At 34.8% G+C, this 19,975-nt stretch overlaps 1 protein-coding gene across 1 annotated transcript; it reads right to left on the bottom strand.

Annotated features, from left to right (window-relative positions):
* Positions 1-7,236: 7,236 nt before the first annotated feature.
* On the bottom strand, positions 7,237-19,858 carry LOC118028855 (protease Do-like 7). Its single transcript, XM_035032580.2, has 23 exons — positions 19,432-19,858; positions 19,283-19,353; positions 18,941-19,134; positions 18,046-18,082; positions 17,086-17,211; positions 16,545-16,634; positions 15,448-15,513; positions 15,291-15,347; positions 15,141-15,206; positions 14,865-14,972; positions 13,915-13,995; positions 13,436-13,485; positions 12,880-13,045; positions 11,791-12,303; positions 10,964-11,146; positions 10,778-10,883; positions 10,204-10,374; positions 10,047-10,126; positions 9,718-9,945; positions 8,910-9,125; positions 8,622-8,779; positions 7,755-7,866; positions 7,237-7,670 (listed from the first exon to the last, which is right to left on the bottom strand). Exons 1-23 carry the CDS (start codon positions 19,718-19,720, stop codon positions 7,488-7,490), a joined length of 3,351 nt encoding a protein of 1,116 aa, XP_034888471.1. The 5' UTR covers positions 19,721-19,858; the 3' UTR covers positions 7,237-7,487.
* Between the last annotated feature and the right edge of the window lie 117 nt (positions 19,859-19,975).

The raw sequence follows: 19,975 nt of genomic DNA, 5'->3' as shown, positions 1-19,975 counted from the left end.
AGCTAATAAAGAATATTTCCAAGCTCTTTACCAAGAAAAGAAGCCATATATGGGTTTCCTCCATGGAATTTTCTGATCCATAAGCTATCCCTTTAAGGCCTTGATTAGCTGCCATCACTAATTGATGCCACCAACACTAGCTAGAATTTGCATCTGTTACTGTATGGGGTAGGTACGGCATCTATTATGAACCACTCACTCTCCATTGCTGGCCCCAGCTTTTTACTCTTTCAGCGATACGCATTCTTAGTAGGAGGACACATCAGGTTCCTGAAAGAAAAAAAATGTACAGAGCAATCCTTGTCCATTGCTTTGAAGATGAGTATATTTTTTGAAATCTGAGTAGCAGCAGAAATTGAAGAAATGATGAGAAATTAACGTGTTTCAGCCGTGGTGCTTCAAGAAATCTCATGATTTATCTTAATATATTTCTAAATCGATTTTTATAATTTTCAAAAGTTAATATACTTTTAAACTGTGTTTCGTAATGCACAGAAACTTGGTGAAGATCATTCGAAATTTGGCATATGATCGACTAACAACCGGTTTCAATATATAATCAATGAGCTTGTAGCTCACCGATACTCTCACGTAAGCAAGAAAAACAACGTTTCATGTTCAAGTCTCATCTTTGTTAATTAAAACTCTAATGAAATTAGAACACAGTTATAAAAGAATATATACAAAAATAAAAATCACAACCTCAAAACTTAATTATCAGTCAATTACAGATGATTTTCTCAAAATAATCAAAGTTAGAGCTGTAGTCATGAGTCACTTTCAATGGCAGACATTGATGGAGAGCAATCAAACAATTGGTGCGTTTATATTTCAACTACACTATTGCACTGACTAGCTGTTCGTGAGTCAGTTCTTTCTGCCACAAAAGACTCATAAATGAAGCTACTTGCAGGTCGGGATATCAGAGAAAATCCCACCTTGTCAGATAAAAGATGAAAATGCCATTATTCTCCTAAAACAATAATTTCATGTCAAGAATTAATTCAGTTCCTGAGTTCTTCCGGGGGATATGATTTGAAGCACAATAAATTATAAGATCACTTGAAAAACCAGTGGCAGGGACACTCTGTAATGGTTTTATCACAGTACTTATGTTGCAGCTCAAATAAACAGAGGGAATAGCTTTGCAAGAACCAACTTATAGGATGTTTGTAACACTTGCATGTAACTCATGTACCTTGCTTCGATCCACAATCCACCGATCCATGAACTATATAGCAAGTTCTTGGAGGTTCGCGCACCTATAGCAGATAGAGAGTTCTTGCAAGAATCACCATCAACGTACACTCACAGAGTAGTGGATCCTATAATGATTTTTTAAGAGGGATTTTATATAATTTATATGAGCAGATCAATGATGAGCTGACTTGTGTAATAATCTCTGGTTTCTAAAACTTGGAAACCAACACCCCAAGTTCTACGGTTCATGATTCACATATACTGAAACTACCATGCTTGGATTTAACACTGAAACTATAACATGTTTTAACGGTTGGCTTTCCCTCCTTTTTGTTTTAACTGCATTTTCCTCCGTACAACTCAAACAACAGGTCATGTGAACTCTCTAATCTCTATCCTTCAATTACAAACAACATCTTGAAGCGGTTCCTCGGCGAATATTAGACTGGGCATGTGCGGCGCGTGGAATGCACGTTCCTCCGTGCAATTTGTATTGCTATGGCAATATGTTTCATAAAGATCAATGTTGTGATTTCAAAAAATTGAACAGGCTTGCCTTTTGAATAGTTTTTCTCTGTTTTTTCCATGCCTTCTTCCACACCAGCGCATCGTTGAAATGAGATTTAAAGGCTCCAAAACCTCACAATTTTCCATTTTCCTAAATATAACGTTACCATGGTCCACAAGTCTCACGTGTAAATTTGAAAGTAGTAACTTTTTAAAATATATTTTTGTTTAAAAATATATTAATATAATATTTTTTTAAAATTTATAAATTATTTTTAATATCAACATATAAAAAATAACTAGAAACACAAAAAATTTTCATTTCAAACAAATTTTTTTTAATTTTTAAAAACACCTTCTGGAACACAATCCCAAAAGTCCTACTAATTGGTATTTAATTCGGATATGATATTTTTTTGACTTATTTGTTTTTTTATTATAAAAATATTTTTTAATTATTTTTATGTATTTTCAGATCATTTTAATATATTGATATTAAAAATGATTTTAAAAAAAATATTATTTTAATATATTTTAAAATTAAAAATATTTATAAAAAAAAACACGAATTACAATACTTAAACATGGATTAAAAAATAACGCGGATTACAATACTAAACGGGATAATGAACCGAAGGCCCTTTGTAGCAAGCCCTTTTTGCATAATGCTTTACAGCCACATGATACAGCTGTGGTCTTTTGGTTTTAACATTAAAGAATTGATGTAGCAGTCCAGGATTATATATATCTAATCTGATGAACTGTAAGTTTCCTTCTTTGTGTGTGTTTGTTTTAGAGGTTGAGGTTGAGTTTGGGTGTGGGATCCACTAAAAAAACTATAAAAAACAAAAAAAAATAATTTTTGTGGTTGAGTTTTGTGCATAATTGGATTATACCCTACCACAACCTCAACCACAAAAACTAAAACAAACACATGTACAAGCTTTTTAAACCTGTGACACAGCCATAATTTACAGTGAGTCCTACCGGCAATAAAATTTTGTTTTTTGCTTAACAAAAAAATAATATTTATGGTTATGGTTGAATCTCATCTTTTTCTTGGTAAAATGATGGCCTAGTACTTAATTGTAAGGTAAATAATATTGGGTTAATTAAATTGGTAGTATTTAGACTTTGCTGCTAAATGATTGGAAGTGTGATAATGGTTTTTTTTTGTTAAAATATCTTTTATTTATAAAAATATCAAAAAAATATTTTTTTAAAAAAATATATTTTTAAAATATAAAAACAATCATGATAAAAATTTATAAGTTAATTCAATTATGCCCCACAACTAGAGTAAAGTGGGCATACCCCATGATAGATCAACTTGAACCACACTAGCCTAACACGCAGGGTAAGGCACCTGCCTGCCTTCCATCCCGACCCTCTTGCTCACCTCCATATTACGTTTAAAATCGTCCAAGCCTTGACTTGTACAACGACAAGCGAGTTTTCCATCCCTGAATCCCTACCTCATCTCTTTCTAGGTTTGGACTAAAAGAATTTCTGAAATTTTAATATTGAGGGGCAATATTCCCTTGGGAACAAATTGTATCCAACGGACTCCCTACAAAATTAAGTAGCCATTTCTTTTGGCATTAAACAACGTCCCCAAATCTTAATGCTCTCAATTATTCATGCATTTATTAATTTGCAATAATATTTAAAAGCCATTGCAGCCTTATAAGTAGCCAACCACACGTCCAATGCCCATTCTACTCTTTACTTAAGACTTTTTTTTTCTCGTCCTCTGTTCCTCGCTCATCTTTCTTTGCCACGCTCGTCCTCTCAATGGCCAGAAGTTTCATCCATGTAACCTCTATCCTAGTTTGTCTCATAACACTAGCAATTCCACCACCTCAATTTGTTGCACAAACTAGCCAAAATACAGTATACTATTCACCCCCACCACCTTATAGCACTCCCGGCGTGTGCCCCTACCCTTGTCGGCCACCACCTATACCTACTACAATTTGCCCGCCTCCACCTCCGCCACCTTATTTGCCGCAATTACCACCACCACCACCCTTCTATCCGTCGCCGGAAGGGTATGTGCCAAATATCCCCCCATTTTGGAATTATGCACCTCCTCCTCCTAACCCCATATTGCCCTACTTTCCATGGTATTACATGTATCCTCCACCACCACCGGACTATTCACTAGCAATGAGTCCTAAGGGGATTCCAATGGCAATGATTCCGTGCATAATTATGGTATCATTGTTTACCTCTTGGTTCTAATTCTACACTTTGATCGATCGTACTTACGTCCAAGTTGTAGCAGGAATAATGAGCATTGATGAAATGTGAAAGATTAAGAACTCATCATGATGAGTCGTGGTATTTTCTTCATATATTGCGGTGATCATATAGAGTTTCTTGATTAAACATTGTCAATTGATGTATATATTAAAAACAATCGTGTTCTACCTTCTAATTCTATCAATGTGTTAAGAGTATCTTAAAATAATTTCTTGAAGTTTCTGTTTTTATCGTATAATTTGTAAGGTTAGTGATGATCTATGTACCATCAATGTTTTATTTGTTTACTAGGAGGCTTATTCTTGGTTCTAATTGAAGAATTTAAGCTTTAATCAAGGATTTAGAGTCATTATCAAGCTAATTATAGTGATGTGTAATTAGTTTTGTAAGCTTTTGTCAAAAAGATTCTCTCGACACCATCTTTTTCCATCTCTCAACTAGTAGGTCAAAATAGTAGAGAATGGCCATTACATAGCATCCCCACTTAAGCCAAGGTCTAGTGGTCACCAAAAGATTCTTTGAATTTGTTATGGAAAGTTGCAAAAAACAATTAGTCATCATCTAACACATGCATCTTGACAATTCCTTCTTTGTTTTCTTGTATGGTGGTTACCATGTTGTTCTCCTTGTTCCTAATTTTTGTTCCTCTTTAAGGCATTGAATCTGCCTTTAGTAATGTCTTTTCTTAATTTCATGTTTGCCTATTGTACCAAAAGCAAAAGAAAAAAGAAAAGGAAACACCAAGGTGTGTTCAATAACAGAGTTTTACTCCATTTTTCCAAGAAAGATAGAAAAAAGATGTGAATAATTTTGTAGCTATAGTACGTAGAAAATCACTCCTTTAGAGCTGATCTATTATTTATATAATATGGAAGAGAAAGATTGGAATTTCTAAACAACTACGACACTAATATGGTGTGAGAAAACATTCAACTAGCCAAGTCTCAATAACAACAAATGAATTTGGTTAGAAAAATCATTGCTTATATTAGAATGCTTGTATAAAGTAAGATTTTAAGATATGATTTATATTATTTTTTTAATAAAGCTTGTGCGTTCAAGTTTAAATAAGATTTTAAGATATGATTTATATTATTTTTTTAATAATGTTTGTGCTATCTACCAATTCTAGGTTTGATTTTGATTCTTAGGGTCTGTTTGACAATGTAATAAATGTTATTTTTTAACACATGCATCTTGACAATTCCTTCTTTGTTTTCTTGTATGGTGGTTACCATGTTGTTCTCCTTGTTCCTAATTTTTGTTCCTCTTTAAGGCATTGAATCTGCCTTTAGTAATGTCTTTTCTTAATTTCATGTTTGCCTATTGTACCAAAAGCAAAAGAAAAAAGAAAAGGAAACACCAAGGTGTGTTCAATAACAGAGTTTTACTCCATTTTTCCAAGAAAGATAGAAAAAAGATGTGAATAATTTTGTAGCTATAGTACGTAGAAAATCACTCCTTTAGAGCTGATCTATTATTTATATAATATGGAAGAGAAAGATTGGAATTTCTAAACAACTACGACACTAATATGGTGTGAGAAAACATTCAACTAGCCAAGTCTCAATAACAACAAATGAATTTGGTTAGAAAAATCATTGCTTATATTAGAATGCTTGTATAAAGTAAGATTTTAAGATATGATTTATATTATTTTTTTAATAAAGCTTGTGCGTTCAAGTTTAAATAAGATTTTAAGATATGATTTATATTATTTTTTTAATAATGTTTGTGCTATCTACCAATTCTAGGTTTGATTTTGATTCTTAGGGTCTGTTTGACAATGTAATAAATGTTATTTTTTAAAATAAATTTCTTGAAAATGCATCAAAATAATTTTAATTTTATTTTTGATGTTAATACATTAAAACGATCTAAAAATACCAAAAAAATAATTTCAAAAAAATTCTCAAAAATATAGCTAGACTGCAATACCATATATTAACTTAGGCTAACATAATACATCAAGAAAGCCCTCGAAGTTAGTGACCTACCTATCCATTTTTCCCTATCATTAATTAGGTGCCTAAAATATCATACATTTCTCAATTGAGTCCTTCCATCTCATTTATTTCAATAGCTTTATTATTATATGATTGGAGCTCGAGCTCGAGGTCATGAACATGCGAACATTTCAAAGAAGTTCGATGCACACCAAAAGCATCTGACAGCTTGCTTCTAACACAATTAACTAATGGAAGGCATCAATCACAGCATTCAAGACCTCTTTAATATGCACACATCTGCATTAAATAGTTCACCAACATGATATTTGGCCTTATTTGTTTGTCGTTGTCTCTTGACTCTTCTTTTTACTTCCCTCGTTTGGAATCTTGTCGTAAGCATATGATTTTCTTTTAATGTTCTTTTTTGAAGGGTTGAGTGCTCCTCCTCCTTCTCTCTTTTTTTCTACATGGAACCCTTACACAATTTTTTTTAAAAAATCTTACCCTTTTAAGTCAGTTTATTTCATGGCAATTATATAGTTTATTCTCCCAAAAATCCTTATTTCTTTTTTATCATCCGGGTGGGTATACTTTCACTTCCAAACTTGCCCTTTTCTAGATCCTATATATAAATTAGCTTCTTAAATAAAATTCAATTTAAGTTTAACTGTTTAGCATGGGGGGTTACCTTCAAAAGTTTTTTGGTTTTTCTAAAAAATTATAATTTATAATTTTTTTTAAGACGATCCTTGACTTCAAAAGTTTTTTGGTTTCTGTTACCTGACATCTTGAATTGTAGTAAAAACTTGGATTAAAAAAACAAGTTACCTAACAGTATTGTGATGACAGTACTGCGATGAGGATTTTTTAAAAAATCATTTTTTTTAATTAAAATATATATTTTTTATATTCAGACATCAAAATTATTAAAAATATATTTTAAAAATATTAATTTAATATTTTTTTTATAAAAAAACAAATTAAAAAATATATTATAACACAAAAAACGAAGAATAGAAAGAACCACTCACGAAGAATAGAAAGAAACGCATACCTAAAGACAGTTCTTCAAGGACAGCAATTAATTTGCGATTTCACATCTTCGGGAAAATAAAAAATGTTCAGACGTGGAATTTGATCCCTTCTTTCAGCCAATTTAATAATGAAAAAAGACGTAGACATTATTAACGAGAGAATCTAAGAAAACCATAGTTTGCTGAAGTTTAAGATATGGTGAACAAAGTTTTTATAGAACAAAAAAGAAAACACCTTTCCAAACAGCATGTACACTGTAAACTGTGTTGAAAGGGAGCCGAACAACAAATGTGTAGTAATTTATTATCCAATAATACAGTACATTAAAAGTTTATCTAACATATAATGATGATTGGATTCTAATGTTTAAAATATATATACTGCACCTCCAATTCTAAATAAACTGTGTTGAAGTATTTCGTGACAACAATTCCTTGTTCGACCAAAGTCCTCCAGGGCTGGAGGCTCTTCATTCTGTAGTTCGGTTGTTTCCTCCTTAGGTTAAATAGACAACTAGAAACTAGGAACGCCTCATTCAGATGACACACTGTAATCTAGTCCCTTAATTGTTTCCCGGCGCCACACTGCATTAGTGGGATCAAATCGGAGCTCCCATGTAGGCCAGTAGTGCAGATCTTGCTTTAATGTCAACACTCGCGGCTTCCCATTCAGGTGGACAGTCCTTACACGGACAAACTCTCCATGCCCTAACTCCTGTTAAATACTAATAGCATTAGCATGATTGTGTATGATTTAAAACGCATCAGAAAGCAATAAAATTTATGTTAAGCAGATAACCTTGGTAACATCAAGGAAGGCGTCTAAATCGGGCGTCGGTTTTCCATTGATTTCAACTATCCATTGAAGAGCATATAGACCATATCGGTGTACCGGGCTTCCATGACACCACCTTATAAAACCAAAGAATTAGTCAGTTCCTACTACTACAAAGGCTCACAGCCATTGGTCCAAGACAGCAAAACAGCCTATTTCAACATGCCTCCTGGCAATTAATGTATGGTGAGCAATACTTTTGAATAGCCTGTCGGCTTATAAGGTGTCTCTTTTGCAAACCTGTTTCTTCGGTTCAATGATTGGAAAAGCCCCACTTCTGATGATGAGATAAAGTATCAGTCGGTCACAAGGGTGGGGAAGGGAATGCCTATTCAGGGAAGGGGTGGTTTAAGTGGTTAAGAAGCTAAATGTTCTAAAGAATGCTGTGCTTGGGAAAGAATGAATTAGAGAAAACCAAAGTAAAATTGAGGTATTTCATCTCTTTAGTCTCAACTATCTAGATTCACAGCATCTATAACTCCCTTTTTTGCAGAAAATTTACAGTTCTAAACTCCACATTTCCATCTTTTCATAGTGATTCCCTTTTATGCAGCATCTACATGGGCCTACTCCAGCATCTGACATCTTATTTTTTTTGCCAAGAAAACATTTGTGCCTTTACAACACGACTCAAATTAGCTGAGTCCGTCAAGCCATATTACCAGTCTGGAACCCACATGCAGCCAGGCCCAGTCAGGACCATCTTAATTTAAATTAAAAGATATATTAAACTGGCAATAACAAGATGCCTCATATCATGTCAATGTTACTGCCAATTTTTTTCTCAATAAAGACCAAAAAAAAAAATTGCAGCTGAAAGAGAATCCTTACCTTGCCACATACACACCATGACCTTCTTCAGGAAGAAACCCAAGGGCACGCACTGCTGGATGAGAATCCTGAACTATACACCCACACCAATTTATTACACGTGTTGTGCCATTCCCATCCCTGACATCTGTTCCCACAATAAGATCAATTTCACTTCCCTGACAAACCATAAAGGAGAAAATATCACATTAATACCAACAAAGGCAAGAAAAGCATTTACAATTGATCAGGATATATAACAATATGGAGAAAACACTGAACCACGTGGATGGATATCCATTTGCTTGCCTGTCGAAAGATAGTCAGTTTGAGCTTTCCATCATTGTCACCACTCTTGTCCAATGCTTGGCAAGCATTTTCTATGTCACAAAAGCAAGTAACTGGCTCTTTGTCCACCGCCAAAATCATGTCTCCTTGTTCTAATAGATTTTCAGCTTTTGATCCAACCAAACAACCTTTGACACGTAAAACTTGTCTTCTAACTGGATCTTTCTTGACAAGAGCCTGTAAAATATGATCAGCAATGTTGAATAACAACAATGAAAACATAGCCCATGACCTACATCATATATCCAATAAATATGTATGTTCCAAGTAACCTTCCAAAACACTCATCTAGCTCAAAAATCTCATTAAATAATTAAGCAGTAACTTATTCAAAGGACAGCAAACAGAAATATCAACAGGCACTAACAAGAAATGAAGCAAATGAAACAAGCTGATATGCATGATCTTTCACAAAACCTAGCAAAATATAGAGCAAACTATAAAAGTAGGTAAACTTAATCAGACAGCCAGTTATAAGGCAACCAAATGCCACACTGCTTGGGTTCTGTACATCACATAGTCTAATGAAAATAAGGCATCATTACTCTAAATTGATAATATCCCAGGGTAACATAATCATTTTACTGATTCAGCTATTTCCTCCACGAATTCATGTTAAAGGAGACTCAATACATGATAAGAATATCAAAAGATTTCAAAGCATTTCAAAGGGGACAAAACGGAAGGTATTCACATTTCACAGAGAGGAAAGGAAATGCAGAGAAACAACAAAGACAAAACAAAAAACAGTGTCTAGATGATAACATACTTGAACCCAGTGATCGCTCAGAGCAAAACTTCGAGCTTTTGAAAGCAAAGTTGGATAAAGCTCAACCTCTAAAATCCTGACAAGTGGCATTGGCCTACTAACACCATTTATCAGAAGAGGTGGTCCCTTCGCACCATTTATGATTTTGTCAAGAACTTGGCTTACAGCATAAACAGGGATGCCTCTAACAAACTGATGATCTTCTGACGTACTACAACCAAATTTCAACTGTAATCAAGAATGCAAGACAAGAGAAGAAAAAACATCAGAAAAACACTGCAATAAGGAATTGAATTGTAGAAATTAAGTTACTAGTTCAAGGATCATACCTGAGTTGAAAAGCTTCCCCATATGGCTTGAACCCTTCCTTGCTCATCAGTTAGCACACCCGAAAATGAACTCCCAAAATCTGGAACAGAGTATAAAATTGAGACACCCACCACAAACTGAAGCTACTTTTAGAACAAACTTCATCTACACCCTTACCAGTATCGAGTTCAATGACTTCCATATTCGTTGCTCTATATCGTGGACAATCAGCTGAGCTAATATTCAACGCAGCATATGGATTGGTCACAATGGATTTCCTAGATGTCGCATGCAGACTCCTATTTAACCCCACAAGGTAGACAGAATCCCCGCGGCGTAATGCTGGCTCTGTCTCAAAATTCATTCATGCACACTGGTCATTAAAAATGATCAAGTTTTCATATAAACAAAAAATGGAATACCTAGGAAAAAAATATTGAGGAAAAAAAATAAATCCCGCCACCTCAAAACTAACTAAATGAAGAAAATCCCCTTTTCTGAAAACAGGTATAGAGCAGAGAGAAAAACAACATCCATTGCTAAAAAGGGAAGGAATAGGGAAAAGAAAACATTGCTCAGGCCATATCATTTTCAAAAAAGCTCATGATAACAAAAGATGTCTGAAAAAGAATTTGGCAGTGAAAATTATATCAAGTCTACACAAATTCTCCCTGAATTTGAAAAAAATAATAATGTATTCAAAATACAGTGAAGGATAGTATTGAAGAAAAAATGCAGGAAGTCAACCTACCAGGAAGCAATTCAGCAGCACGAACCATTGAGGCACCAACAGCTCCTAGAGCCGAGGGGTCATAAGCAACAAGAGCATAATTGTGAACAGGATGGAGAAAAACCACCTGGAATGTAATGAACAAATTAATCCTGATAAAATAAACCATATATGGCTTTCCATACATTTAACTTCTTTAAAATTTACCTCCCCAGGGATTTCAATTGGAAAAGCAGCAAACGATAGCATCACATCCGATGCAGATATTGCAACAGTGTTCCTATCCACTGCAACTAATCCCAAGTCTTGAGAATGATAAACAATCACACCAGTTCCAAAAAAATGTTGTGAATGAACACCATCAAGCATTATTGATTGTGGAACATGAACCTAAAAGTACAAACATCAGTTTGTTAAGATTGACTCTCATAACAAGAGTAAAACAGAAAGAAAGTGAATGGCTAAGTTGACAATTTGACAGCATTGCCAATGAAAGACTGGTGGTTCTGAACAAAAAAGAAGCAACGATATAGAGGCAATTAAATTAAACTTGTATAAACAAGGGAAAACACAAAATGAAGATGGCTTGTGAGCTTCAAGAGGCAAATCCAGAAAAAAGAAGCTTAATTGTAGCATTGGCCATTGGCATGATTCGTTTAGGTTCCTATCAGAGAGGAAACAAATAATCTAGGTTTCACGCTAGACATTTCAAGAGTGGTCACTGATAGTATATCTTAACTGATACAAATCCATTATGTAAGAAGAACTGTTACACGTTGTTTCTACTGAAGTATGCTCAAAAGCATGGATGATCCTCCAACACATAGAGGACAGAGCAGAGACAACATATGCAGTTATCATGCTAGACAGATCAGACCTACTTAATCAACAGTTCAGCACTGTAGCTTAAGAATAGGGGGGGGGGGGGCTTACAAAAAGTCTTCTGAGGAAATATTGAAGGTAACATCAGTATATTAAGGTAAATGACAAAATGACCAGTTCATTAAAGACAATTAGAACCTCAGGTTTTTTACCTCAAACATCACAAGCGTAGGCTCTATCACACTTTCTGCAAATGAAGCATTAGTTGTCACTGTCATTGCACCTTGATAGTCTCTTGATACTTCACTTTCCATGGTACTTGAATCAACTGACTTAACTTCTCCAGTTTCAGACAAGGAACAATCAGTAACAGCAATTCCGTTGGCAGACAAATCTGACACCCTCCGTTTCTTTGTTCCAACATCAGATTCTTCCCGAGAATGTGGTTCTTCGGAAGAATGGCCATCACTTGTTTCCATACAAGTAACACCATCAGCCAACTCTAGGTTGTTGACTAGATTTACATGTTTTGCATGAGTTTCCTCACCACTTGGGAGAACAGTTTGGCTCGTTACGCTTTGTCCCATATATTTAACAGCAGATGATAGCTGCAGGGACTCAGGACGTATAGCAGGCTTTGCTGTCCATAAACCAGAGCTGTCATCACGAGTATATATCTGTGGAGGGGCATACCATTCATGGCGGTCGACTGTGACAAGAACAGACTGCAAGCATCATAGTAATCAATAACAGAAAAAAATACCTAATACAAATTATATTTGCAATGATGCAATGACTGAATAGCCAAAACTGATTTTATAGTCCTTGCATCCCAAATCATGTTTCCACCTTTCTAATTATTTTTTACCATTTCATACAATTTAAAGGAATTCTTTTACTTTCCAATTTACTCACATGGAATGCAAGTATGAAAGGAAAACTTTGCAATTGATTTCAAAGTAAAGAAAGGGTAATGGTGGAAATCAATAATATTTCCAAAACATATGAAATAGTTAAGTTGATATTCTTCAAGATATTAGAAGTCTAAAACTAGATGATTGTTTTGGAACAGAGAGAGTTTAAAATAATAACAGTCCTTGATCAAAATTCCACAAAATCCAGAGCATTGACTCTTAAATTTACTGACCACCATAGATTCAGCACTAACATTATATGATCAGATAATGTTGATTCATCCATGAAAAAAGGAAATCAGTTTACATTTCATAATTTTCCGAACTATTAAGGTCATGTGCATATGTTCACTTTGAAAAGGACAGAAATGGTTGACCATCATATACCTTCCTTCGATGACGATCTGTGTAACTTATATATTCTAAGGGCACTCGAGCACCTCTAGATAGCTTGGACAGAACTGAGATTAGCTCATCAAGTTGAGATATCTCCTCACCCGCAAACTTCTTAATGATAGCATGGCGAGGAACTCCAGCTCTAAATAGCATGTATCTGCAATGAGTAATACAATAACATCATTGAGTTAAATGAACCAAAAGTTGAAGCCCAACTAATTAAATGGAAAAGAATTAAAGAAAATAAAACCTTTAAAATTTCAAATCTAAGTATCAATAATAAAGAGAATGATGCGTAGAGTAAATCATTCAAGATTCTAGGCTAGGAAACACAAGCCCCATAAAGTCACTATAAATCATAATAGACTTTTTCTCTCCAGTAAATCATTCATCAGGCTAGAAAATGCTTCTCTCAGCGTATCAAATCATCATAAAAATCTTTCTTCTCTCCTTAAATATCAAATAAATGCAGTAGAAACAAATTAAAATGTTAAGCAAACCAATCAACAACATAACTTCTATGAACCAAAAAAAAGAATTGACTTACCCAGGTTCTGAAACGTACACCAAGCCACAATGGAAACGGAAATTTCTTGCCTGTTTCATAAAAAAAATTGAAGGTATTAAGATGATGAAATGATGATCTAGAATGAGCAGGGTGATCCAAACAAGGACATTTCCATAAAAGGAAACAAATCTGATCACTCAATCCAGTTAAGTATGATGGAAGAATGTCAATCAACCAAGTTGAAGGCAACCAAATAGTTAGAATAAAGGCACGCACTCAGAAAATCCGACATGGTTAGGACAGTATGATTTTAAAAAAGCAGAAACAAAGTTTTGATGGAAATACTCTGCACAACATAGATGAGAGCTCTTAAAGAATATCACAGGTCTAGAGTATATGCCAGGAAGCCAATCATGCTTAGCCTGGCACTACCCCAGGTAAAGAGTATACAGAGAACCTGAGGTAATATTTGGTTAAAAAATTTCAGCTATTTTAAGAAGGTTTAAAGTCCACCCTACCTGTTGGTAAGATAGAGGATGAATCACTGCACCACTGACTTCTAGGAAGTAGTCAGGGGTTATTGAATGTAAATCCTGAACCTGAAGCAAATAGGGAAACTAAATTAACTTATTGCAATGATGAAAATACAAATAAGCTTAAGAGAAAAGGGCAATACCAAAAATTCAAGCATAGGCCTACACTACTACAAAAATATTCATTCTCAAACAAGCACATAAAAACAAGATTTTTTCCTCCACAACTTTTCTCAGAAACAGGACGACAAACATCTATAAAATCAAAACCAACTTACAAAGATGCATGTTGACACTCGAATGCCAGTGATGGACTCCAAGAGAAAATTGACATTAAAAGTCATTTAGAATTCCACTCCTTTGCACCAATCTCGAATTTCAATTTTTTTAATATCAATATAATATTCTGCTTTAATTTTTGGGGATTTTTGCACTGATTTTAAGTGCTCTGACACCAATAATGGGTGCATGTAATAAAAGAGAGGAAAACATGGAGATTCCATATATTTCATGAGTGAAACAAGTAACATTATGTGTCCTATACAATTTACCATGTAACAAGCCACTCCATGTAATGAAACATTACTTTATGCCAGTAGTTCCATAATTTGATCCGGCATTCAAGCACCTCTCATGCTATCTAGTAGCTCTCATGTGCGCTTCCTGCTGCTAGTGGCTATTAGCCTTATAGGAGCGTATCAAAACTGATATACCAGCAATAGCCACTACTCCAAGTTTAAGGACACTAGATAGCTGATCTGTCTAAAAAATTCTAGCATTCCACTCTGAAACCAAGTGGATTTTTTTCTTTGGAATCCACTGAGTTACAGTCCATTGAGACCCCCTTAAAACTTTTGTTCCTCTAACAAAAGAAAAGGCGCCGTAATACTTGTAAGCATAGAGAAGCTATAGCTACAGGGTAAAAGTAGTCTCACCACTAAGTTCACAGTCAATGACTTGCCACCCCTCTCAATCTGCAACACAATTTTCTGGTCAACGCTGTCATCAAGCAAAGTCTCCAGTTTCAGAAATTGTGTAACCACCTACAGCACATGGTAATATAGTATAAGAGTACATGAGAGAGGGAGGACATTGATTGCGGTTCAGGAGATATAACATTAGAATACCAAATAATGCCCAGCAATTAAAATACAACCAGTGCCCTATAGAAATTAAAGCACCAAAATAATATGACTAAACTCATAACTCACTTCTCCATTCACACGAACAAGGATATCCCCTGGCTCCAAATGTGTATAAGCTGGGCCACCAGGCACCTGAAACATGTTAGAGATCATTATATATGCTTCATTCTAAACCCTTCGCTTCAACAGTTGAGAATATAAAGAATCTGTGCTCACCACGGAGTCGACGACAAGCATTCCAGTTTCTTCAAGTGGTGATGCAAGTCGCACAATCTAAAGTAGTCAAAAGCGTTGTAAGCCACTAGGAACCACTATTCTTCCAGAGAGTTACCCATTAGAACAGAAAAGTGCAAGCAACTAGAAGAACTAGTACCTGCTCGGTTTCACTTTGAAGACCCAGCCGGCGTGTCTCATCAAATCCTTTATGAACAAATGTCATCTACATCAAAAATATCTGATGCTAAATCATTCAACAGCAATTCATCCAGCATTGTAAGAAAAAGACACATAAGTGGAACCATCATTTGCTCATAGTGAGATGTTCATCTCACTGTGCACAACGAGGTTCAGTCGCAAAATCAGGGGTACAGAAAAATACTTCAGACTGTGAGAGCATAATGGGAAATAACTACCAGGAGACCTGTGCATCTATTCCAGTATCTTTATACACTACACTGACATGAGCTCAAATGGACCATACACAAGTTTTACAACAAGCTTTAAATTCTGTAAACTATACCTGCCTAAGCATTTTGTTAGTTAGATCTCATCATTTCATATAACATTAGAAGCATTTCCAAAAGCAGATATTTCTATCTTTCCACAGCCATTTTACATGAAGACAAATGCCCAGAACAATCACTATCCAGAAGGAATCTTAAGCCTTTTGTAGTTATTGTTGTTTCGTGCTCTTAATTCCTATCCTGGCATTTAAAAAGTGATCTGCTTTTATTTCAAAATCCAGGTTTCTGTGCTAATGTGGCTAAACGGTAACAAGGCAAGCCTAAAAAACATATAACAATGCGTGCACAAGGATGCAAATATTGCTCAAGCGCACACAATGAAAATGTTAGCAAAAATCAGAGGTGCATGTGGAACAATGTCCAGCCCAAGAAAAGATTCATAGTTCATATCAGAGAAAAGTCATTCCACTTAAAGGAAGAAGCGCTGACTGGAAACAGGTGAGCAAAGGGAAAGGTTGGAAATGAACCTTTCAGATTATTTGATAAGCCATTTTAAAAGAGGGGAAAAAATCCTCAACCCCCCTAGATAGTTAAAAATCTTAATGAAAAAAGGTACAGAATTTGGTTGATAATTTTTTTTTTTGGCCTGTTTTTTCAATATCACTCTTATTGTTCCACATCAACCTCTAAGGAACAAATGTCCAATCTTCTGTCTATCACAATCAAGAATATCCAAGTCAATCTAAATGTGAGTCAAACTCCATGAGGATAACAATCAACAACAAACCTGAAGCGTACCACGAGGTATAGAAACTGCCTCCCACTTGTTGGAATACGAGTTTCTTCCTTTTTGGAGAAATCCCAGCGCCCTAACAACCTGAAAGATTTAGCATATTGGGTGTTCAACTAAGATTAAGCTTTCAAAGAAACAAGCAAAAGCAACTATAGAAATAGACACAATCTGGATTCGTTTCAAATGTTACATGCTTTCATAGACATCTGCTTATGCTCCACATTTACAAAAAGGTTAATGGAGTGGAAGACAAAGAACACATGTACAACTATGTCATAAATTAAAATCCAATTCAATTTTCAACAAGATATGCAAACATTATAACTTGCTTTATACATTTTCTTTAAGTAATTCAGCTAAAAGATTTCGCAACCTAATAAAGCTCAAGCTCTCATTTATTTTACCTAAACCTGTCACTTATTTTAGATAAGTTGTCAACCCAAAACACATAACTAGACTTCAAATTTAAGTGATGTTAAGAGTATGGCATAAAAGTCGAGAAATAAGCCAAAGCATTATGAAGAAAAGCACCCACTCGTTCCAATGGTAAGAAAAAAGCTGAAGCACTTGAAGACTTGCTCCCAGCATTCAGAGCCACTGCTCTGCCTTGCCAATCAATTACTGGAGAACCACTTGAACCACCCTTAGTTCCAGATGCAGCCTAAAAGTAAAGCAAAGTATGAATGGGAAAACAGTAATGATAGTCAAGATGCAAGAAATGAGATTAATATATCATTAACTTATAAAGTTTAATGCATGCTCTAGTTAATAGAAAATGGGGGAATGGTTCTTCATCACAAATCACACAACAAGCTTAACAGAGATTATCACATGCCATTCAAAACCTTATGATGTCATGACCTCTTATAAAGCAAATTACATGCCAAAAGTAATTGACACTCTAAAAAACATAACAGTTAAACAATCATATAAAGAAGATGAAGCCACATGGATATTTCTAATATTCATGACCCGTGGAAATTATAAAAATTTCAGTAAAACAAACTACTCAAGATAATTTTCTCAACACTATTAAAAAAAATGCAAAGCCAAACTGTAAGCCATTGTATTGCTCATATGGAGCTATGAAAGATCATCATCACAAAACACGACCATTTTCCAAATTAAATGATATCGAACAGAATTATTAAACTTTTTTCTAGTTCAATAATGTGCTATAGTTCATGCATATACAGTTCTCCTTCCCATCCAATCTTGCTGATTCTTGTCTGACCAATCAAACAAGATATTAAAAATATTCTAGCACGCAGTCCCATGGTTTCCCAACAGATATTCCATCACAGTTATAAAAAAAAAATCCAAAGCATAGCCGAGGTAAACAGACAGCATAACAACATCTAGACTATTTGGGAGTCAACAGCTTCAAGCAGTCATAAAAGGGAAATTTAATGAGCTCAAAAATCACTTCAACAAGCACAAATTATTTGAGAATCTTATCTAATAAGTTACCAGAATCCAAAATTAAAACACTCACTTGCATGTAGAATGTATTGAAGTCATTGTACCCATCCCTGCACCAAATATTAGTAATTGTTAGCAAAGTTCGGACAAGAAATCATCAAACTTTGACTCATTAAGGTACAGAAACATTCTTTCACCATTATCAAATGACCTCAGTTAACTACAATTTGAGGGCCTCTTATTTTTTTCTCTCTACTCTTAATTGCACAACACTATATATTGAAAAGGGTAGAAAACCCATTTAACTTGACATAAAATGCATGTATCATAATATATAATGCTTAGACACCAGTTCCTTGTCCATCCCTTTTTCAAACTAAACTGATCCATAAAATGTTTTTTCAAGTTAAAAATTAAGAGCCTGTTTATTTTTGCATTTCAAAAGCGTTTTTGAAAAAATTTTAAAAAATTTTATTTTTTTCTGTGTTTCAAATTAGTATTTCTTTGGTGTTTTCAGATCATTTTGATATGCTGATGTCAAAAATAATTTTTTAAGAAAAAAAACATTATTTTGATGCATTTTTAAGCAAAAGGCACTTTGAAAAGCAATCGCTACCACACTCTCATACACCCCTTTATGATGAAGGGGGAACATCAAGTGGCCAACCCACCAGTAACCACTTCAAGAGTTGAAAATCAAGGAGAACAAGAGACACCCACTATGCCCAAATATGCATCATAATACAACTGTTTTGGTGCCCAACCTCAAAGATTATTTTGGAAACAAAATTTCAATTCACCACATTTACCTAATAAAATCAACTACTAACAAGCATTTCAGTGTCTGAGGGAGGTTGTGGTGATCATTGATGAATATAACAAGAAAACATCATTTTATAAACTATATCAAATAGCATTTTGCTCTACAAGTATGGCATCTGAAAGGCAAATTAGGAATATTAACATACTTTTTATAGTGCGGTGCATCTCTATCCAAACGAGCAAGAGTCCCCGCCAAAATGGAAACCTTCTCGCCACTATCATTCCCAACAACCCTTATTTCCAACCCAACACAAGCAGCCTCGGGAGCAAGAGGAATCTCTTCATAATTCAAAAACTGAATTGCCCCAGGATCATACCTAAAGAAGCCAAAATCATGAACCTGTACACACAAACTCACATCAAAATCACAATCTTTATCATAAATCCAAATAAAAGATAACATCCTTAAAACAGCAAAAATACATAATTAACCATAAAAAAATCCAACGTTCAAAACAAAAAACATGGTCATCAGTATTTTCACTTACAGGATCTCTATATATCGGATACACAGGAATCTCCTCACGGTTCAGAAACATTGCCTCTGCCACCACAGGCCCTGAAAAAGAAATCCAAAATTCAAAAACCAAAATCAAGTCAAGCCCTGAGAAAAAATGAAAACAAGAAAATACCATACCAGCCTTGACGACATGTCGGTTAGTGAGGATAATCCCACGGCGTTTATCAACAACAAAGCCAGTAGCATAACTAGCACCAGCAGATTCGGTGTCAAAAGCACGACAAGCAGTGGTACGGAGGACGACAACGGCAGGGACCACTTTGTTAAGGGCTTTCCTCCAGTCCTCTGCCGTGGCTACGTTTTCTTTGAAAGGTGGGTCGATTTCCATGCAGAGTTCTTCTTTCATGGTTGATTCAAGACTCGCCATTTCTGTTTCTGATCCTAGCCTTTCTAGTGGGTCTCCCATTGCGTTCCTTTTTTTAGGGTTTGGAGAGTGAAATGATGAGAGTGAGTTTTTTAGAGAGAGATGGGGAGATAGGAAAATGGTTTCTTTGGTAGGAACTAGGAAAGAACGGGAAACACCATTTTAACTTGTTTGCACCTGTGTTCGTACTTGATAATTCTTTTTCTTTTTAAAAATCAAGTGAAGTTTTTTTTTTTTTAAATAAAAAATAGAAAGGGACATATTTTTTTATCTTTATGTGACAATAATAAAAAAATA

This window comes from Populus alba, chromosome 17 (assembly GCF_005239225.2).
Source record: "Populus alba chromosome 17, ASM523922v2, whole genome shotgun sequence".
Lineage (NCBI taxonomy): Eukaryota > Viridiplantae > Streptophyta > Magnoliopsida > Malpighiales > Salicaceae > Populus > Populus alba.
This window is presented reverse-complemented; position numbering and strand designations above follow the sequence as displayed.